Source organism: Lutjanus erythropterus, chromosome 23 (assembly GCF_056507025.1).
Source record: "Lutjanus erythropterus isolate fLutEry1 chromosome 23, fLutEry1.hap2, whole genome shotgun sequence".
Lineage (NCBI taxonomy): Eukaryota > Metazoa > Chordata > Actinopteri > Lutjaniformes > Lutjanidae > Lutjanus > Lutjanus erythropterus.
Genome location: NC_139339.1, coordinates 2,134,930 through 2,157,551, shown reverse-complemented (window position 1 = coordinate 2,157,551; position 22,622 = coordinate 2,134,930). Strand labels below are relative to the sequence as shown.

The 22,622-nt window shown below is 38.1% G+C and overlaps 4 protein-coding genes across 6 annotated transcripts; 1 reads left to right on the top strand and 3 right to left on the bottom strand.

Moving 5' to 3' along the window:
- The first annotated feature begins 2,132 nt into the window (after positions 1-2,132).
- Positions 2,133-12,700, top strand: LOC146305267 (Fc receptor-like protein 5). The gene is made up of 11 exons (XM_084713062.1): positions 2,133-2,771; positions 2,993-3,319; positions 3,505-3,741; positions 3,823-3,942; positions 9,272-9,322; positions 9,429-9,488; positions 9,806-10,060; positions 10,246-10,491; positions 10,782-10,895; positions 11,222-11,294; positions 12,204-12,700. The coding sequence occupies exons 1-11, from the start codon at positions 2,471-2,473 to the stop codon at positions 12,313-12,315; spliced, it is 1,896 nt and encodes a 631-aa protein (XP_084569188.1). The 5' UTR covers positions 2,133-2,470; the 3' UTR covers positions 12,316-12,700.
- LOC146305268 (low affinity immunoglobulin gamma Fc region receptor III-A-like) lies at positions 6,298-9,785 on the bottom strand. Of its 2 annotated transcripts, none has more exons than XM_084712863.1 (7): positions 8,682-9,785; positions 8,471-8,530; positions 8,104-8,364; positions 7,524-7,769; positions 7,238-7,393; positions 7,074-7,124; positions 6,298-6,495 (listed from the first exon to the last, which is right to left on the bottom strand). In XM_084712863.1, exons 1-7 carry the CDS (start codon positions 8,710-8,712, stop codon positions 6,437-6,439), a joined length of 864 nt encoding a protein of 287 aa, XP_084568989.1. In that variant the 5' UTR covers positions 8,713-9,785; the 3' UTR covers positions 6,298-6,436. The 2 variants fall into 2 exon arrangements, with proteins under 2 accessions (XP_084568989.1, XP_084568988.1); XM_084712862.1 differs by having other exon boundaries at positions 7,238-7,396; positions 8,682-9,780.
- Positions 12,701-12,709: 9 nt separating the features above from the next.
- Positions 12,710-22,126, bottom strand: LOC146305265 (butyrophilin subfamily 1 member A1-like). Of its 2 annotated transcripts, XM_084712867.1 has the most exons (6): positions 21,973-22,125; positions 20,691-20,789; positions 20,109-20,450; positions 19,740-20,021; positions 13,189-13,310; positions 12,710-13,040 (listed from the first exon to the last, which is right to left on the bottom strand). In XM_084712867.1, the coding sequence occupies exons 2-6, from the start codon at positions 20,767-20,769 to the stop codon at positions 13,020-13,022; spliced, it is 846 nt and encodes a 281-aa protein (XP_084568993.1). In that variant the 5' UTR covers positions 20,770-20,789; positions 21,973-22,125; the 3' UTR covers positions 12,710-13,019. The 2 variants fall into 2 exon arrangements, with proteins under 2 accessions (XP_084568993.1, XP_084568994.1); XM_084712868.1 differs by lacking the exons at positions 12,710-13,040; positions 13,189-13,310 and adding an exon at positions 19,368-19,645 and having other exon boundaries at positions 21,973-22,126.
- LOC146305266 (butyrophilin subfamily 1 member A1-like) lies at positions 13,514-16,406 on the bottom strand. Its single transcript, XM_084712879.1, has 4 exons — positions 16,364-16,406; positions 15,826-15,925; positions 15,004-15,342; positions 13,514-13,920 (listed from the first exon to the last, which is right to left on the bottom strand). Exons 2-4 carry the CDS (start codon positions 15,893-15,895, stop codon positions 13,529-13,531), a joined length of 801 nt encoding a protein of 266 aa, XP_084569005.1. The 5' UTR covers positions 15,896-15,925; positions 16,364-16,406; the 3' UTR covers positions 13,514-13,528.
- Positions 22,127-22,622: the final 496 nt, after the last annotated feature.

The following is a 22,622-nucleotide window of genomic DNA, read 5'->3' as shown; positions in this document are numbered from 1 at the left end:
CAGAGTGTTTCAGAATAGACTGATGACGTTTTCATCACCACACGTCTTCAGCTCACTCGCAGCATCAGTGTCTATTAATAAGAGGTGAAACCGCCTTGTGTTCTCGCTGCTGCTTCTAATTAGACTCGTGGTAACAGTTGTACAGCAGTTTGACCTGAGGCAGACACACACAGTTTACAGCTACACTTTTGTTTTCACTGACGATACAAAGACAAACATGTTAATATAGAAATATAGCTGATTATTAAATCTCATTCCCAGGTCATGAAACACTGACGGTTTGGGAACGAGACTCAACAATCAGCAGTCTCACTGATGTGTGATTGACCAAAAGAGTTGGACATTCTTGCAGCACATTTGTTGGACTATCTGATGGATCCAAAGCTTGATAGTCTAATCCCATCATAATGCCACACAAAGTGTTTCTGACTTTTCATAATTCCTCTATCGATGCCTCAAAAATGCAAGAATGCAATCAGCAGTTTTCCCAGACTTCAGTGCAGCAGCAGGGTTGTTTTCAGGCCTGAGGCGCCACCAGCTGGAAGAATAACACAGAGCCAGAAAACTGAATTCATTCATGCTTTTATTACAGTTTGGCCTAATTATTAAATTTGTCCTCACTACAGGAAAGAAACTGAATATTACCTGATTTATTTCTGGAAATAACACAAAATTACGAATTTTTTAAGTACATTTCCTGTAATAAGGTTCTGAAAACCAGGGAGTATATCAGTGATGTAATATTAGATCAACAATAATCTCAGTAAGAATGTAGTAAGACCCTCTTATATTCTTAAAAAGAAGAAATATCAGGGGTAATACACTAATAAGAAGTTAATATTTGGGTCACCTTTTCAGAAACTGTATGTGGCTGTATCAGTGTGATACCTTCACAAAAAAAAGATGTCTGTCAAATCATTAATCATTAATAAATACAATAATATTGCTGAATGTTGGGTAATAAAGACAGCACCAGAAGTTTGTCACAATTCCTGTCTTCAATCATTCATGCAGCACAAAACCCACACAGGTGAGGTTCTGCTGTGTTGGGAACTCTGGGACTCCACAGACAAGTTTGTTTATTGCGTGGCTAAAACACAACTTTTATTATGAAAGGTAAGGCCTCTGTCCACTCAGAATGACGGCTGAGACCACATGTCCCTTCACACGTCATGAACAGTTGTTAAAGTTGGAAACTTCACTGACATAAACACACCTGACGTCACAGTAATAATAGTGTTTCCTGTTGTGAAAAGTGCAGCTTTGCAGTGTCATAGTTTACTATAATGTCTTTCCTTCATTACCTGGCTATCTCCTTCTTTAAGTAAAGATGGCGTTTCCAGGTGGATTGAAAGCAATTCAGTCTCATCATATCATATAAATATTTCTTTATTACTCTGATATACTTGGATGCCTTGTGTGAGTCTGTGCATCACACCATTGTGGTTCCACATGTGAGGCTGTGTTCCCTACATTAGAACCCAAAAGCCAAAGGTTTTGACATTCACATGACTTCAGGGTTACACCTGTTGATTGTATGTACCAACACAGTGTTACCAGTTTACTGTATCTGGTCCCAGTGCAGCTTCTACGGCTTAACAACAGGTAACAAGTTCATCTTTGTCTTTCAGTCCAATGGGACGTTTTTTGGACTGTCATAAAACTAATGGATAACAGATCCATCTTCATCAGTTTACCTGTGAGGTAACTTGACCTCTGCAAACCTGTTAGGCCTGAGGTTGAACTCAACCATCAAAAAGATTATTTTTGGCTCCACATGAGCTTAAAGTGCGTAAACCTCAAACGTGTCGTTAGATCAGCACCGAAATACGACACAGGAAGAGGTGGAGACCTGCGTTATATCTGTCTGTAGCTCTGAGACGTCGAGACAGTCAGCAGCAAGACATGATGGAGGTGACAGCTCTCTGCAGACTGTGTGAGTAGCCTTTCTGTGCACTTATTATTCACATATATCAGAAAACCATATAAAATGGAAGAAATCAATGTGAGAAATCTAAATCCTAGATAAAACTCTGAGTTACAGAATTCAAATTTACTTTCACATTATTGTTAATTGTTCTGCAGAAGTGAGAACTTATTTTCTGTTGTTTTATGAACTGATGCATATTACATTATTAAATTATTACATAAGTGTTAGGCTTCTGCACAAGATAAGACACTTTATATGTTGATTTATATGTCTGATGTGCAGCTGTCTGTCTTTGTCTCTGCAGTGTTGACTGTGTTGTTGGTGGCTGCACAAGTTCACCACAGTTATGCACAAAAAGACAGTAAGTTGCAAATAGTTACTGATTTCCCTCTAGACACAAAAATATTAGCATTTAATTCATTGTTTAGCAAAATGGATTACTTCTAAACAACATCCATAGACAAGTTGACCTAAACCATTCAAACCCCAGTTTTCTGAAGCCCAAATAATGGTTCTCATACCAGTAGATATCTAGTTTTGATGTATTGTGGGTATGCGTCTTGTCTTTCTGTTGGTCTCAGATGCAGGTTTTCTTCGTATCGTTCCAACCAGACTGCAGTTCTAGAGTACGAGTCCATCTCTTTTCACTGTGAGTCTGCTGGCTCAGCTAAATGGAGAGGGGCGAGGAACGTGGAGGAATTCATCCCAGCATGTTCTAATAACACCGAGACCTCCACCATCACCTGCACCATCGTCAACGCCTTCATGACTGACAGCGGAGAGTACTGGTGTGAAACTGGAGGAGGAGAGAGGAGCAACACCATCAACATCACTATAACTGGTAGGTTTACTGTACATGAGACTCCATACTGCAATAATAACCACTATATGGATAATGAAGGTGTATGAAGTAAGACTGAGTCTCCAAACACATTTATGAAGCCACTCTGGACGTAAACGTTGATTTTTTTTGGATTTACAGTTTTTATTAATTCTTCATCAAATGGCTTTTTTGGATGAGGCAGAAAAAAGTTAACGTAAATGTGAAAAAAAATGTTTCAGCAGGTGACGTGATCCTGGAGAGTCCCGCCCTTCCTGTGATGGAGGGAGACGCTGTGACTCTGCGCTGCAGCAAGAGGGAGACTCCTTTAAATTATACAACAGCAGATATCACAGATTTCTACAAAGATGGCGTCCACATTTGGACCAACTATTCAGGGAAGATGACCATTGAAAGTGTTTCCAAGTCTGACGAAGGACTCTACAAGTGTCTCATCCCTGGAGCTGGAGAATCACCAGAGAGCAGACTGACTGTGATAAACAACAGTTTCACTGAAAATGAAGAAGGTATTTTTATTTTATTTTACTCTTCATTTTTAATATGCTTTTATATACTTTAATTTTATAGTTGGTTTTATACTATGCAGCATCAAACCCATCAAAAAATGTGGCTAAGAAGATTTTAAAAATGGTAACATAAAGGTAAATAAATAGAATAACTTTGGTGTGTTTAGCTGCTGTTATGTTTTATTTTAAACATATATGTTCATAAAAGTCTTGTTCGTGTGGTTCAGTGATTTTGGAGGCTCCTGTCCTTCCTGTGACGGAGGGAGACGCCGTGATGCTGCGCTGTAGAAAAAAGACATCGTCCTCCAGCCTCCCCGCTGTCTTCTATAAGGATGGACTCTTCATCGGGAGCAGCTCCACAGGAAACTTGAGCATCCAGTTTGTGTACAAGTCTCACGAGGGTCTCTACAGGTGTAACATCTCAGGAGGCGGGACAACATCAGGAAGCTGGCTGACTGTCAGAAGTGAGTGTTTCAAAATATTTGTGTTTGGCAATTTGCGAAGGACACGAACAGCTAACACATTACTTTGTGTTGTCTTCCCAGCTCCTCACAGAGAGACCTGGATCTGCTCAGACCAGCTGGTTTTTATTCTCCTCCTCTTGAGGACAGTTTGCACCGTCGTGATGTTCCCTGTGCTGCTGCTGCTGGTGGGACTGATGCACTGTGGGAAACTCACCGTCGCACACAAATAACTCACACTGTTTATCCTCTTCTGTTTTACTGACACTGTGTGGTTTAATCATAAGGTACAAACATCGACCTGTCATGTCTTATATCAGATAAAATAGCCTGACAAGTAAAAAATAGATGACTCGTAGGTGAGGTGCTCTCGCAGTTTCTCGCTGCTTGTTGACGAGGTTAAAAACCACAGAGGTGGTGGAGAGACACGAGAACTATTTTCTAAAGGCCTGCATCAAGTTGCATCAGTATGTTTTATTCTGAGTTTTGTTTAGATGCGACAGATGAAGATCATTTGAGAATATTTTAGCTTTAATCACATTTTTTGAAATTGGAAGGACAAGGAAGAAATAGGAAATATAATTTATTGCGATCTTAGTTTGATTAATGTTACTCATTATTATTAAACTCCATAAATGACAATATACAAGAAGCACTTTGGATTTTCCCCTTCAAAATTCATAGTTTTTATTATGTATTTTTCTGTTTTTCACTGATTTTCGTACTCGTTGTACACTGTTTAAACTTGGTTTGTGTATGTATACATATGCTGATTGCCCTTTTACAGTTTAAAGACTGATATGGTGTCACTCATGTCTCTTTCTGGACACTCGTCCTCCTGCCAGTCAAATACTGGCTTGAAGCCACATGACCATTCATAGGTGTCCTATTGGCTGATGTCTGTATGGATGTATATGATTGGTTGACTTGTATTGTTAATCACATCCAGTTCTGTTAAATATAATAATATATCTTGACCATTTAAAAAAACTGTATTCACTTTGATTAATGTCGTGGTTTTGGAAAACATGTTCTGGAAACTCTTCTAGGTTTATAACATTCTGTTTCTTTGACATGATCACTGAACTGAAATTAAACTGCAGCCCATACAAATATAATGCAGCACTCATCTTCATCACTGTGATGATGAGCACCGCTGGGTGGCAGAACTGAACTGTAAATGTTTTTCATGTTCAAGTTCAAGGTCTTTATTGAGATTTGCACACTTACAATGAAATAGTGGAAATAAGTAGAAATATATACAAAAAATAAACAAGTATTAGTATAAAAGACACACGGCATAAAATAGTGCAGCACCAAAATACAGTAATGAAATATGACTTTATAAAATAAAATATACACAAATTCTGTGGTAGATGAGTGTGCAGTAACATTTTACTACATATCATGTACAAAAATTATAAGAATTATTGTGTTAACACAGGAAGAACAACTGCTGTTCTTTACAAAGTTTTTTATTATTATTAAAATTGAATTTTCTTTGTTGTAATGTACAAATTCTGCATTTTAAAAGGTACAGTTCACCCCCAAATCAAATATAGATATTTTTCTCCTGACCTGCAGAGACATTTATACTTCCAGATTTTTTTATATGACTTGCAGAGTTTTGAAGATGTCTGTTTTCTCTACATTATAATGAAACTGGATTTTGCTGCTTGAAGCACCTAAAAAACACACTTACACTAAACCAGTGTGTCTTTCCAAAAAATGATGACCCGGTGACTAAAGTTGTTGTGATCAGTTACTTGTCAGAACTATTTTCTAAGTAGTTCTGGGAGATTCTACAGCAGAGAGAAAGTAGTTCCTGCACAAATCTGTTCACAAGAAGGTCTGTGGATTATTTCAGGTGATGAGAGAGACTGGTTTTGATTTTTAAAAATTTATTTTTTTGTTGGTGTTTTGAGGCCGAGTGCTATCTCGTCCCATCATAGTGAGGAGACGGGAAGCATCTCTGCAACAGATATCTCTAAAACTCTGCACAGATATTGAATACTGTCTGTTCAGGTCATTTCCACTTCATAACAAGTCACATATTTCATTAAGAATCAACATATTTACTCTCTTTACAAATGTGCATAACCTGCAGCAAATATTTAACTGTTTCTCATATTTAGAAGCACCTAAATATTTTCTTTTGTCATGAACAGACAAAAAAGTTTAAAACAGCTGTGTGGAGAGAAATACTCTGTCAGTATCTGCTCTCAGAAACCTGCAAGAAACACAAAAACAGACATGCAGAGGATGTGTGAGAGAATAAGGGTCCACATTTAGGACAGGACCTTCTGATTAGCAGTCCAGTCTCATTTATAAAATACTCGCACACCCACACAGCAAATGTGGCTGGCAGGCAGCTTTAAGCACTCGGCGTTCTGATAAAAATAAATGTGTGCACTGACAGCTTTCTTCATGTTGGTTTGCCAAAACGAGAGCTGCTACTCGGTGACCTGAAGGGCCCATCTACCTTCCTCTGTATGTGGGTTTCTCGTGTGGTTTTGAGCTGCTAAAACAGAAGCTCAAACTGTCACTACAGGACCGAAGATACTGACTAACACTGTTTAATATAGAACTTCTCACCATTTAAAGAATGTCTGTTAACAAGCAGAGCTGCAAACTTTAGCCTGAATGAAGGTCAACTTTAAACTGACTAATGCAGGTGAAACTTTCTCAGTGTGGCAGATTAATTACCTTTCTCCGTCCCAGGTTTGGTGATGATTGCACGATACGTTGCCACTGAAACTATATATTAAAAAAAACAACAACAGTTGAGTTAACAGGCAGACAATAATTTACAAAACTAAAAACTGACGCAGGATAAATGAATTTGCTTCAAATATATACAAGCATAAAAATTCTTGCTGGATCGAATTGGACTGATAAACTCCATTTTTCTTTTTTTTTATTTTGTTTAAATTTGTTCTGTTATCCTGTCAATGGAGCGTTCTGCAAAGATAATGAAGGTGGGAGTCATTAGTCAGACTATAATAATGTTTCTACAGGGTGTAACTTTACATATCTGGCTCTGTGAATGTTCTTTAATGCAGTGTTCCTCAACCCTGGTCCTCAGAGCTCACTGCCCTGCATGTTTTATATGTTTCTCTGCTCCAACACACCTGATTCAAATGATCAGGTTGTTGTCAGGCTTCTGCAGAGGCTTGATGACGAGCTGATCATTTGAATCAGGTGTGTTGGAGCAGAAACATCTCAAACATGCAGGACAGTGAAGCCCTGAGGACCAGGGTTGAGGAACACTGCTTTAATGGGCTGACTGAACAGACTGTATGATCTACATGCAGTATGTTGAAAGACTTCCTCACCTGTTTGTGAATAAGAGGAACACTGGAAGGAAGAAGGAACAGTTGTGGTACCTGTTTGATAATAAAAAAAAAAGACAGAGTACTAAATTGTGTTTGTCAGCCCACTTTTTTCAGACTTTGTGTCAATAACTGAAGATAAGATTCTTTATTTTAATTCCGCGTACCTCTGATGGTTGTTACATGTCTCCAACATCCCACTAAAACCACCAACAGCAGCGGAGCCGAAACACTGAGACCAATCCAGAGCAGCAGAGAGAACTGAGGGACATGATGGGGGGACTGAGGGGACGGCTGAGGGGAAGAGGGAGGCTCTTCATGTGCTGCTGGAGAGATAATGGTATATGTTGCATTTGAGACATGATCATAATGCTGTAAAATACATGCTTTTTGATATTAATAAATGACTTTAGATAAAACATGTTCTGTACAGTTGAAACTGTTGTGTCTCACCTCTGACAGTCAGCCAGCTCTCTGCTGATTCTCCAGATCCAGAGATGCTGCACTTGTAGAATCCCTGATGAGATGTGGAAACACTGTGGATGGTCATGTCTCCTGTAGAGCTGCTGTCCATGATCAGGCCATCTTTAAAGAAATCAGCTGTGAGGTTGGAGGACGTCTGCTTCTCTCTGCAGCGCAGAGTGACGGTGTCTCCCTCCATCACAGGATGGACAGGACTCTCCAGGATCACAGAGCGAGCTGGAAAACATATGATTTGAAAAATGTGTTAATAACATAAAAAACTACAAATATCATTTATATTACTTTTTTCATGTTTCAATCGAACTGCTGAATAAAATGTAAAATCCTGTTGATTCTCAGGTAAGTTCAGGAGTCATAAGAAGTGTTTTCATTAATATCTGAGTGGATTTACATACAACAGATACAAACTGTGGCAATTTACAGTTTTTAGTATCTTAACAGACATTTCTATGAGCCCCTAAAAGTTTGAAAGTCTCCACTATAAGAGGAACAAAGCTGATGACGTTTCAGAAGTTCCCTTTTGTCAAAAACTGATATATTATTTACATACCAGTGACAGTGATGTTGACAGAGTTGCTTCTCTTTGCTCCCATGTCACACCAGTATTCTCCGCTGTCGATTGTTTGAACGGCATCTTTAATTCTGCAGGGTCCCGATGATGACCAGTCAGAAGCACAAGTTTTAATAACTCCTCTGTTCTTCTTCATCACTCTCCATCCAGTCAGTCCCTCCAGTCCCTCACAGCTGATATCTATGGACTCATATTCAAAGTGCTGCTGTCTGTTTGGAACAACCTGAGGGAAATCTACATCTACGACAGAGACACAAAGAATGAGAGCTCTTAAACTACGTTTTATAATACATGGACGAAAAACTTGAATTTGGACGTCAATTTCTAAAGTGCAGCTGCTTCTTACCAGGTTTTCCAGAGAGACTGAAGTCAACTTGCGCAGCCAGCAGCAGCAACACAGTCATCACTGTAGAGACAGGAGAGCTGTGTACTGCCCTGTATCAGATCAACAACACTGAAACCTCTGTGATATTTGCTCCATTATTGGCAAGAACTTTTATGAGTTTATAAGAACTATCAATTTGTTCTTGAACCAAAGAAACATAAAGAGTACTCACACAGTCTGATGCAGAGAGCTGTAACCTCCATGCTGTCTTGCTGCTGACTGTCGGAAGACGGAATTGAACAAACCTTCTGAGACAGAATCTGCTCCTCCTCTTCCTGGTTCTCTGCTGGTAACTGCGGAAACCAGACTAACTCAGCCAATCAGGAGCTACTTTCAGCTTCAGGATTATTTTTGTGTGATTGTTTTTGTCTGAGTTGGTGTTTAAGTATGTTTTCATTTATTCCCAAAGTGTGTTTAAATTGCCCTTTGCACATTTGCACTTGAACAGGCTGCTGTCCTGTTTTTGAGCATTTTTGGCCTGGTTCTGTTTTTCAGGTTCGATCACTTATGAATGGAGTGATCAGGTGTCAACGCACTTTGACGGATGTCCCAAAACTTATGACCATTAACAACATATTAGGCCAACATTGGCTAATAATGACCACTGCATTTATTGTCATAATTATGTTCTCATTCATAGGTCTACTGTATGTTACAGTAAAACCACAGTGGGTCTGGCCCTCAACATCAAAGACAAACTGCGCAGGAAGAGGAAGTTTTCACCTACGTCCTTCTTCTTCTGTTAATCTGTTTAATGCTCAGTCAGTCAGCAGCAAGACATGATGGAGATCACAGCTCAGTGCATCAGACTGTGTGAGTACTGAATCTCCGCTCTCTCCACTTTATACATGTGAACTCTTGTATATGAATTTATCTTTGCCTGATACATAATTTTGTTTTTGTTTTTTTTTCTGTCTAGTGACATTATTAATGGTTGTCCTGGGTGCCAATATTCAGATGAGTTGTACTCTAAAATATGGTAGGTATATTTACATTTTTCTACATCATGCACTTTTTTTTCATCTCCTATAAACCATTTAAAGTTACGTGTAAGTGGATTAAGTTGTGCAATTTAATACACTGTAAATAATATTTATATATGCATATAGATGCATTTATGAGCATCAATAAAATATTACATATTGAAGAGTTAAGTTTCAAATGGTGTCTCATACATAGTACAGTCATTTGTTTGGATTTCTATTATAAATTTAAAGAAATGCAAGTAAAATAGAATAAATTTGCATGTGGGGGATATGTTTACAATTTGTCTTTGTCTCTTTTTCACTTTTTCAGATGCATCTTTCCGTATCAGTCCAAACAGACTGCAGTTCTTTGAATATGAGTCTGTCTCTTTTCACTGTGAGGCTCCTAACGGAACAACGCCGCTGCGAGGGATCAGGAATAATGAGAAATTCATTAACTGTGATATTAAGAGGACGTCAACACTGACCTGCACCATTAAAACGGCCTACGACACAGACAGTGGAGTTTACTGGTGTGAGACTGGAAGACGAGAGAAAAGTGATGCGGTCAACATCACAGTCACATGTGTGTTTATTCAACATAATCATGCACAAATACTCTTGATGGCTGCAAGGAAGCCTATTTAACATGTGATAAACTTTGTTAAATAGTTTGTGTATGTTTAGGCACCAGAACTAATTGTTTAGGTTTAGGAAAAGCTCATGTTCTGGGTTAAAATAAGAATGTTAAAATACATACATCTTCTTCAGCTGGTTCTGTGATCTTGGAGAGTCCTGCTCTTCCTGTCATGGAGGGAGACGAGGTGACGCTGCGCTGCAGAGGTAAGACAAACTCCACTAACCTCCGAGCCGATTTCTACAAAGATGACGTCCTCCTGAAGAGCAGTTCTGCAGAGGAGACGACCATTCGCAATGTTTCCAAGTCGGATGAGGGCCTCTACAAGTGCAGCATCCCTGACGTTGGAACATCACCAGAAAGCTGGCTGGCTGTCAGAGGTGAGTGACAGAAAGAATATATCATTATATGAGATACTAGCAGCCAACTGATGAGGAGCCAGCTTAATTAAACATGTGTAATATAAGAAAAAAAGAAAAGAAAACAACAAAAATATGAAAATAAACAGGGTTGCTGTGTTAAAGTGATTACAGGTTATAGAAGAAAGATAAAAAATAACATGTTTCCTTTAAGAAATGTACCATTAAAAACACTAATGTTCAAAATCTATGCACTCTTAATGTTGTACATTATGCAAATTGTGTTTATTTCATCATGTCACCTCAACAAGAGAACCATCTTTTCCACCATCGTCGCTTCCTTCACGTCTTCATTCCTCTCTGGGTTGCTTTCATCGTTTCACTCGCTGCTGTCGTGGTGCTGTTGATGGGATTTCCTCACCGAGGTACATAAAAGTAACAACCTCAACCGTAATTTACGCAAATAACTTACAAAAAAGCTGCAAAATGTGGATGCAATATCAGCAAACTTCCACATCATTACATGAGTCAGACAAAGGAGCGATTTTTTCTTTGGATCAACCAAACTGTAAAATTTGTGTCAACAGAAATATGAAAATTGCTGTCATCAGCAAAGAAATTATATATATATAAAAAAATACAACTTCATGGTTTGTTTTGCCTCAGTGTTCCTTTGTTTGTTGCTGTTTCTCAACTTGTAACAACACATCATCTATATACCTGTGTAATTCCTCATTTTTGAATATTTCAGGTCGTCGAGAGGAAAATTTAGCCGTTTATACAAAGGTGACGTATGCTGTTGTCAAGACACAGGAAGGAGAAAGGTACTTTTTCAACATTGTTACACTTTAATCAATATTACTCAGATAACAGATTACTGACTGTTGAACAAAAGCCATCATATCAAATCTGTGATGCAACAAGTTACATGAAGTTGTTGAGTTCAATCAATTTATTCATCAAAAAAAGATGATGAAATATGTAGAAAATGCAAAATAAAATAAAATAATGAGCAGACTTTCAATGAGCATCATAAATTAACATTTCATGTCTGAAAAGAAGAAGTAAGAGACAACATGACCGTCTTATACATCATGTATACAATCAAGTTGGACAAAATTGCAGTTGAGTGGAGTCTGACACTGTTGATGAGGATCACCATCATCTTCATCTCACTAACAGCATCAGTGTCTGTTGTTGTTGTCAGTGGTTTATGAGAGTGGAACAGTTTGACCACATTGTTCTGTCTGACGTCTGTCTGTTCACACGTCTGCAGCACAGCGGCGCTCATACGGACAAGCTGTGGTTTTCTCGTCACGCTGTGGTTTTAGACGCAGCTCGGTTTGACTTGAAAGGACGTGTTGAGTGGTGGATCTTTAATTTTACATCAATGTGACAATTAATGTATCAGGACCTGTGATAAGAATATCACTTTTATTATTAAATTGGACACAATTTTCAGTTCACCTGTTGTTATTTCCAACTCTGCAATTATAGTAAAGAAAAAAACATCTAGCAAGAAATGTGTTTTGGATTAACAAATCACATCAAGCTCAACAATTTACATTAATAAGTTACCAACCAGTTAACATCTGCATATTGATTGATATAAATAATAATAAAAGCCATAAGTTTAAATGGAAGTTAGGATAATCTGTTGTGTAATTGTACTGTATTACTGTATTTTTAATCATCTCAACAGCTGTAATCTTGGTATCCTGTGTCTCTTCCAGGTCACTGAGAGCAGAAACATCTGACCGCAGGATGAAGGACAGAGACTCTGTTAAACAGTCTTTGCAAGATGGAGAAACTGGGATAAATTTGGGCCTTGACAGTAATCTGTAACTTTTGAATATCCATGTATATTTATCATATTTTTGCAGTGTGCTGATATTCCACCAGGGGGCAGTAGACATGTCTCAGATGGCTACCAACAGTAAAGTATTGATCACATTGATGTGGTAGAGGTCTCGAGAACTATATTAGCTCACGCTTCACACATCAAAATGATCAAAAATATGAGACAGTGAAATAAAACATTACAGTCTAAAAACCAACAATCCAGAACCAGTAAATCTTTCATGTTTATATTCATCTTTACATGTGTGATGTTGCTCATTTTAATTTTCTAATGTTCATGTATGTGGTCTTGCTGTGCTTTCTTGCATGTAATGTGGATTATGTGTTATCACATGTACCACAGCCCAGCTACTTTCATATAATAAACAAATCAGTATTTTAATCCACTCAGTGTTTAAGGGGCAGTTTTTAATAAAGTTAGTCTCTGCATGAATATAATCCCACCTGACTGTGTCTGTTTATCCATGACAGCATTTGCAGAATAACAAGAACGTCTCTGCACATTTATGCACAGAGTTAATTGTTGTTTTTTTTACGTGATGTCAAGTCAGAATAATAGAGTGAAGACAAACTAACTCAGTGTAGTCCTTGTGTTAATAACTGCTTAACTTTGTTTAGTAACAGACATCCTGTTCTGATTCTCCATTGTCTCGTTTTCCTGGTGGCTCTTTCTGGTTCCATCAAAAACTTTAAAGTTGTAGGTTTTGTCTCTGTGTGCACACAGGAAGAAAATTCAAATAAAAATTTGTGTACCCTCTTATGAAAGATGAAATGCTATTATTCTCTACACTGCTACCTTATGAACACTGACACTTAAAGAAGTCAACAAAAAAAAAATTTGATTAATTTGTGACTTACTGATTTTTTTTGTCTGCATATCCACCAAAGAAAGGCGAGACCACAGGAAAGGAAAATAACCAAAGCAATGATGCCAACGATGATGCAAACATTTGAACTTGGTGGATCCGCGAGGAAATCATCTGAAATGATAAAATGAATTCCACTGACTTTGGTGACATTTGTGACACTGTGCAATTTAACTTTTTAGCGCCACCCTGAGGTTACAATCCCAATACTGCAGGCGATCCAACAGGCAGATTGTTTTTAAATTTTGAACTCATTTTGGCGTTTTCTACACACGGAGCAACTTATATTTTAATGATTGTACAGTCATCCAGCACCACTCTCAGGACATACTTTACATTTTCAGTCCCATGACTAATAAAGACATAATAATTGCTAAATTAAAATGCTTCTTGCCGTCAGTAGAGTGTAGATTAACTGCTGATAGTCCTCTACCATTTTTACCTGAAATCTGGATCAGTGTCTCTCTGGTCTGGTTGACTTTCTTCTGTTGGACTCTACAGGTGAAGTTGTTGCTGTGTCTCTTCTCCACAGTCACTCTGCTGCTGACAGTATAGAGATCATCAGGACCTCTGACTGTCTCTGTAGGTCCAGCAGAGAGGACGTGTCCCTCACCGTCCAGCCACAACACCTCAGGTTCTGGATACCAGCCTTCAGACTCACACTGGAGAACCAGTCCACTGCTGTTAATGTTGATCCCCACTATGAAAGGTGAGGAGACTGAACCTGAAGATGGTAGAGAGGAGAAAGTATTGAGAAACACAACTTTCTGAGACACATTTACAGATCTGCACATTGAATCCTAGAACAGAGAGCTGTGAGCAAATCCTTCATTTTCCTGTTATCTGATGCATGCTAATGTGTTGCACTATTTTTCCTCTTTCTTATCTTGTAGGCTCAGTTTTAGTTCATTTAAAGTTATAACCCACGATTATCTTAAAGGTAATTTCACTGTTTTTAATATGTGACACACTGATGAGGCTTTCCAGTGTCACTTTTCTGATTTGCATTTCCAATGCACTGACCTGTAGTTGCACCCGAGATAAACCATCTCTGGAGTGTGGCCAAAGCGAGCTTGACCCGCTTCCAAACGGGCTTCATGAACATCTGAATCTCTGTGGTTTGAAGTTTAGTTTGCCGGTTATGTCGTGGTTTGAATATTCAAGTTGGCTTTTGGCTGGACAGGTTTTGGTGTTTTACAATAAAAACTGTGATAACAAAATAATTTACAGGAAATTAAGTGCATAATTACTGTTTTAGAGTGGCTTAACTTGAGGTTAAAAGATGCCTACAAGTGGGTGTTGAATCAAATTAAGTCAAGCTAAGCCAGCACAGGTTTTTAAAAGGAGTTTGGGGGCGCTGTCACACTGGTTTTATTTGACCCAAACCAAAATTATAGGTGTGAAACCTCCGTCAGCCAGAAGTGTGCCCCAAACAACCAAACTTTGGTTCAATAACAATAAGTTTTCCCAGGCTAGGTCAAACTGAACCATGGTTTAACAAGTTCATAGTGTGAAAATCTGTACACTCTGTACAGATTGTAAAGCCCCCAAGAGCAAATAGTGATTTTGGGCTATATAAATACATTTTGACTTGAGTTGACTTGATGACAGACAGTTAGATGAAACATTCAAAAACTTTGACAATTCTGAACGATTTTCAAAGAATATGAGAGAAGAATTGAGTTGCCGGCGTCGACATCAGAGGCACAAACAAACAAACCAGTCAATACACAGATAGACACAGCTCACGTAGGTGTTGATGACATTGATATGTAATGTGTAATATATCAAATCTACATGCACTTACCAACAACAAGGCCAATATCAGAGTGACCCATATTTGGACTGAAGCATTTATATTTTCCTTCATCAGAGAGTTTGACTCTGGAGAGTTTCAGTGAAATGTTTCCGAGGCTGAGTTGGTCGATGAACACTGATGTTCTTCCTCCGTAGGACGGATGTTTTTTACTCTCAAGTTCCCCGCCGTCACGCCACACGTACACAAATTTGGGGTTCCGATCAAGTTTCGTCCACTCTACAGTCTTGCCTGAAGCGTCCTCTGCATTTCTCAGGTGGCACGGTAAAATGATGTCATCACCTACTATTCCAACTATTGACTGAGATGGACCAATCACTTGACACTGAGCTGAGGAAGAAACAGATCTGTTTAAACTCTTGCAGAAAGATGCATGTTGTGGTTTGAAAGCACAGTAATGTTAGACTGCTGCTCAACAGATAAATTGCTGTAAACTGCAAAAGGTACACTCATCAAATTTGCATGGAAAATCAGCAGGTAAAAAAAAAAAACAGTTATGCAAATAAAGGGTTAAAATAGCAATGTGGGACAGTGTTCAGCTGTCAAGTCCACAAACACTGAACAAAAAGTTAAATAAAAAGTAAATCATCAACATAAGCTGGAATATATATAATTATCATCACACATCTTTTGCGCGTCACACATATCAGATAAAAAGCAGCATTTTCCTTCCATGCAGCCGAAAAACAGTCACTTTGTTCTTCATATAACTGTGATGTTACAGTCTGATCTGTCATTTAATTATAGAACACAAATCAATGCATGTACCTTTACATCCATTAAGCTGCTGTGTTTGTGTGTGCAGTAAGTTACCTTCAAAATAGGTTGCTGGGAGAAGGATCAAAAGTGAAGTAACGATGTGGGTGTTTAAAACGTGGTCCATCTTTCAGGTGACATCCTGGACCTCTTAGAACTTTGAGTAAAACAGGATGAGATATTAAAGTTAAATATGAAATGTTCCCCAGTCCAGTTAAGGCATTACTTAGGGAATTAAAAACACAATCAGACCTTAAGGAAAACAGACAAAAGTCAAAATTTGGAGCAGTTTTCCAGTCAAAAGTTACAGAGTGCTTCACAATAAAGTGGTTCCAAAAATATGCTATGCCAGTTTTTCTCTCAGAAATTTTATGCTGTTAATTTCTATAAATAATTTACTAGAATGCAGAGTGCAGCCTGCAGATCTGTAGTGTTTATATCCACAGTTATATCCTTTTGCTGTTCAGTGAGAAAAGTGTGTGCTCTACCACAATCATAGTTACAAGAATCATAGCCAATTAGAGTTAAATGTTTAAATAAGTACTAAATAAGTAAGTAAGTTAATAAGTGAGTGGTATAAACCAGGACAACGTACCTGCTGCTGCTCTGACAGAGTCCTCCAGCTCGTGTGTGTCGTCGACTGGCAGTTGGATATTTTCATATTGGGAGTTTTTGTGTCACATGCTGAATGTTCCAGGTTAGCAGTGGATTTGCATGTCAGCACCATGACATGACTTGTATCAGGCTTTTGTGTAACTTTAACATGGGTTAGTAAACTGAACAACGAGGCCAAAAACCAACACCGAATGACTGTGACCTTTGACCCCTGCATTAAAAACTGCATTAAAAACCCACATCATTGTATAAAGGATACTGCATGGGCTCAGGAACACTTTGGAAAACCGAGCTCATCTGAGATGGACTGACGCAAAATGGAACAGTGTGCTGCCATCCAGACGTCCCTGGACATAACTAATGATAACTAATGATCTATCTAAAGACGTGCTTGATAACTTGTCCAGAGAAGGAACTGTCTCTGAGTTGTGTAATGGTGACTGTTTGACTGCAGAGGGAAGAACAGAACCTTTTTCTCCACATTGTGTTCATGACTTCATGCTTACAGTAAATGAGTCAGAGTAAGAAATGTTATGAAGTTGTTTTACAACAAGAAATGAAACAACTAACACATAATTTCATTTTTAGGAACCTTTTCACATCTGTGCAAAGACAATACATCAACACAAGACCTGCAGGATCATTTTGGCTGTATGAAATGGAAGGACTGGTTTAATTCTGCTTAGAATTCAGACACCAGCCTGTTGCTCTTTACTTCAGTAACACTCATTCCCAGCTTATTTTAAACTGGGTTTGGGCTGAAACATACCAATGAGGGACAGCTTTGAGTCTGTTTCAGACAGAATTTTGTCAGACTCTAATTTTCAATTTTGATTAATGTTCTAGTTTAAAGTCTTTCACTATATTAACTGCATATATTTTCCTCCTCTCTATCATTTGAAGCTTTTCATTGGTCAGTTCCTTGTGCTATTTTTTTTTTTTTTCAGTTTTCAGTTTTTTAATTTTCTTCTTAATTCTCATTCTTCCATACTGATGTATTCCCCAAACAGAATGAAAGAAATATTAAAATCAGCCATTGGTGTCTTTTTCTTCCTGCCCTTTAGTTCATCAAGTTGCTGACTCAGCTGGCTGCTGCAGTTTGTGCTCTTTAATGTTGCCATGGTTACAAATTAGGTAACAGATGAATTTCAAATGGTGGTTAATCTCGAGCTAAACAAGGGGTGTATTACACAGTATTAATGCACAACTACCGACCAATCAGAGCAGAGTATTCACCCAGACCAGGGTATAAAGTGAAATAAATTTGTCAGTTTTGATTTTCACATTTATTCTGTACAGTTTCTGAACATTCGGGGACATAAATTGTTTATCTGAAGTTTAACCCTTCTATATATTTACACACAAAAATATGGATATATAAAAATATATTTAAAGCAAAAAAAATACAATGTACATGTATGGTATATATATCTACTGCATACTTGCACAGTGTGGATATGTAGGGGAAATTGTCACTGTCTTCATTCACAAGAGCTTCCAGATGACGAGCCACAACATTTTTTCATTAAAACTGTTTCAAATTTAGTTGCTACAATAAAAGAAAAAAAAATGCTAGAAATAAATCACAATATTTCAGTACATAAATAGCAGGGAACATTGAAGATGAAATTTAAAACATTAAGTCATTAATAAACTCTACAAAAAAAAATAAAAAATGATTCAGCAGAGATTCAGCCTTCATCAAACGCAGTTTGTAAAAATTGTTGCAGTTTAATGTAATGTGATGATGTTTCTTTTTCATGATTACAGTATTTTTATTCACATATTTCTACACCTGACATGTTTCTCACTGATAAAACAAATCTTTATAAACACCAGATAATATTAGAATTCACACTCAGTGATCAATAATCTGAGTGGATCAAGTTTCCTGTTTGTGTTCTGACTGAAGTTTCCTCTGAATCTCCTCCAGCTGCTCTCTGATTTTCTCCCTCTGCTTCTCTACTTCCTTCTTCCTGTCTGTCATTGTATTAAACAAACTGTTTGTTTTGTTCAGTAGTTCTTGTGTTGTCTGGAGAAGATGTTCAGCTTCTTTTTTTCTGTCCTTGAGATGTCCTTTGGCTGTTAATGTGACACTTTTCATGTCATCGTATTCATGACTCCAACTCTGGTTTCTTGCTGCCATCTTCTCCACTGACTGCATCTTGTTCTGGATATCATCCAGGTTTTTCATCATGTCGGCTCTGTAATGTTGAATTTGATCACTGTGTTTTTCCAGTTCATTGTGTTGTTCCATCAGCATCTGAATCGTCTCCTCCAAGTCTTTCTCTTCTTCCTCTTTTACCTGTAACCTTTCTTCAAGTTTGACCTTTTCTTTCCTCAAATCCTCCATTTTCTTCCAGTCTGCTAGGAGCTGCTCTCTCTCTCTCTCTCTCTTTCTCTCCTCAGCTTTAGTTTTTCTGTCTGTGTGAAAATAAGAACATGAAACTGTGTTGAATTCACTTTGAACTTGTTCTGTTTATGCAGTGATACATTCAGCAGAGAAAATATTACAAATGAGACAAAGACAAAAATTAATCAAAATTAGGAACAGATAAACTCTTCTCTTCTCTTCTCTTCTCTTCTCTTCTCTTCTCTTCTCTTCTCTTCTCTTCTTTCTGATAAACTAAACTGAACCTTGTCTTCACTATAAACTTCCATCCATCCTCAGGGTCACAGGATATTAAATATTGAAATGTTTGAATGAAAATCTTGATTTTACCATGAAAATACATTATAAATATGTCTTACGAGCATGAGTTTATAAAGTCACAGTGACATCTACTGTTCAGTTGTTCACATCACAATTATTGATTATTAATATTATTATTATTACCATTGCTGTCAGTATCACTCTGCTCTTACAGACCAGATCTGTTCAGACTTTGTCCAAGGTCCATTGATCTCCAGTTCCTTCCTGGACCTTATTATTTATTTATTTATTTATTTGCATTGGTCTTGGGCATATCTTATGCATCCTGCTCTGACAATTAAATTTCCCTCCAGGGATTAAGAAAGTAATCTATCTATCTATCTATCTATCTATCTATCTATCTATCTATCTATCTATCTATCTATCTATCTATCTATCTATCTATCTATCTATCTATCTATCTATCTATCTATCTAATCAAACAGCTGTACTGACCTTGGTTTAGCAGTTTCCACACAAGAAAGGCCGCTGCAAGAAACAAAATTAGGGCAGCAACAATAATAATGCTGAGACGAGCAGTAGAGAAAGACACGGCCTCAATGACCTCAGCTGAAATGACAAAACACAACAAAATACAAATTAAATAAAACCACAGCTCAACTGTTCAACACTGAAAAATTATTCATACTGGGGAGAAAAACACCTGAAATCTGGATCTGTGTCTCTCTGGTCTGGTTGATGTCCTTCTGTTGGACTCTACAGGTGAAGTTGTTTCTGTGTCTCTCCTCCACAGTCACTCTGCTGCTGACAGTATAGAGACCATCAGGACCTCTGACTGTCTCTGTAGGTCCAGCAGAGAGGACATGTCCCTCACCGTCCAGCCATGACACCTCAGGCTCTGGATACCAGCCTTCAGACTCACACTGGAGAACCAGTCCACTGCTGGTTATGTTGATCCCAGCTATGAGTGGTGAGGAGACAGAACCTAAAGATGGACAGAAGACAAAAAAAATGGAATGAATGTTTTAAAGAGTCCTGTAAAGTGTGATTTATAATTGTAATTCATACTCACCAACAATAAGTTGCACAGTCGATTCTCTGCTCAGTTTTGGAACATAGCATCTGTATGTTCCACCATCAGAGAGCTTCACCTCAGAGAGTTTCAGTGAAAGGTCTCCCTGCTTCAGTTTGTCAGTGGACAGTGATGTTCGTAAGATGTAAGATGGGTTCTGGTTAGCCAGAAAGTTTTCACCTTTATTCCACACGTGGACAAATCTGGGTTTCAAGTCAGGTCTCCCCCACTCCAAAATCATAGGAACAGCATCTGCTGCAGGCTCCAGGTGACACGGCAAGATGATGTCTTCACCGACTAATGCTACTATTTGGGGAGGTGGACCAACAACCTGAGACTGACCTGAAGCAAACAGGCAGATATTTAAATCCTGAGGCTCAGACACCATCACTTCCTACACATCATACAAAATGACATCTTTATTTGAAGTAAAACCTTCTCATTGTGTTGTACAATCACATATATAAATAAATGAGGCCTTCCCTAAATCTGACAACCACATACATGCACTGTGATGCTGCATATCTGTGTAATATTTCATACAAAGCTTAATTTCTGTCATCACGCAAGTATGTATGTTACCTTCACAGCAGCGTGTCAGCAGGAGGACAGCAATGTGCTGGAAAACCAAAGAAAACTCTCCATCTTTCAGCCAAAACATCCTGGAGTTGTTAAAATGAGCTTTATAAAAGAAAGGGAGAAAAAACAGAGGTGATGCTCACGTGATTAAAATGATCAAATATGTCATCAACCAATCAATTAAAAAGTCAAGCTTTATGACAGTAAAATAAAATAAACTAGGTGAATTCACTGGAGCTGCTTGATATGTTAAAAACATCATATTGAAATTACTTTGACAGATATTGCGACTGCAATATGATTCACAATTAGTGGAAATGGCAATTTTTGCATCAAAATTTTCATTTTCACTGAACAAAAACTATTAAAATACTGATGACATGACATTTTTGGGGGGTCTGTTCCAAACAAACACATTTTCTTCCATCTGGAAAACAAGATTTGTAGGTCAGGACAAGTATAGTTCTTCATTTAAATGCTGTATTGTCACACATTTTTCCTTCATCATGCAGCTTCTGTGACTTGGATGGAGCTGCACAGTTTATCATAAATAGCATCAAAATCACAATATGGCAGAGTGCAGTGTCAAAATCGCAGAAGCCTTTTTTTCCAGTGTAAATTAAAACTGTGATGCAAAAATGACCATTCTCACTAATCATATTGCATATGGCAATCACAATTTCAGTAAAAGTACTTATCCTGCAGTGTCATGCAGCCCTAGATTTGGATATTGCACTTGACCGTAATGTGGCTTCGATAATGCTTCAATTAACTGTTCAACAAATCAAACAAACTCAGAGGAGAAGAAGCTCAAACTCCACAAAACACAAAGAAAACCAGAACAATCAGTGCAACTGCCTCATTTCTAGTAGCAGCATATTTAAAAATAATCACCATTTGTAATAAACATAAACCATGAACCATGAACTCATCGGTCACTTGTACACGCTGTTGCTATAGTGTGATACATCCTCGTGTTTATGAATCCAAAATGGGTCAGATGACCTTTCAAATATTACACTTTAACGAATACAGAAGAACAACAGAAGTTAGCGACATATAAAAAGTAAGAAACATGATATGATCAAATAATTCATGAAAATTACGTGAACATAAAAGCAGCAAACATCGAGACAAACAGTCACAGAGGAAGCACCGTCGATGGCAGTCATGTTAAACATGTTACAAGTGTAACATTTATCAGCTGTGTAAAACACAGGACGCTTTCTAAAACAGACAGCCACAGTTTCTTACAATGAAAAGTTTAAGTTGAAAAAGCACATACCTGTTGCAGAAAGTCTCCGTGTCACTTTACCTGTAATAAAAATGCACTGTGCCGTCAAAGTCCTCAAATGAAGCCATGCATACTTTGAGCCCGGTCGCAATAAAATGTGTTGTGTTTCTGTTACTTGATTGATACTTGGACACAGCTGATAGGTGTATTCCGCTGTGCGCTCCTGGTGTAAGCTGGAAAAGGTGGATTTGGACACACCTTGAATAAATTAAATCCATTGTGCCTTGCACTCTCCAGAAGTGCTTTAGATCAGCGTAAGATAGGGCCCACAGTATCACAAAGTTCAGGGAAGTGGTGTATTTCTTGCAGCCTGTGTGTTACAGTCGCCATCCTGTGGTGTTCAGAGGATGAGGCGCTTAATTCTCCTGGTGTTAAGTCCTTGTGTCGTCTCTCCCTTTTCTTTTCAGTTTCCCTTCCTTCAGCTGCACCACAGTCATCAAAGTTGCCACATTCTCCAAACAGGTTCAAAGAAATGTCACTCAGCTTGTTAAAGTGCTGCAATAAGTTGTAAATGGAAGTTTCGGTGTAAATACTTTATTAATGAATGGACACCCTGCAGCCAAGAGAAACAGAGTCATTGGTATAACAATAGTTGAAGCTGCTGTGGTTTCCTCTCTTGACACTCATCAGGAAGGGGAGGG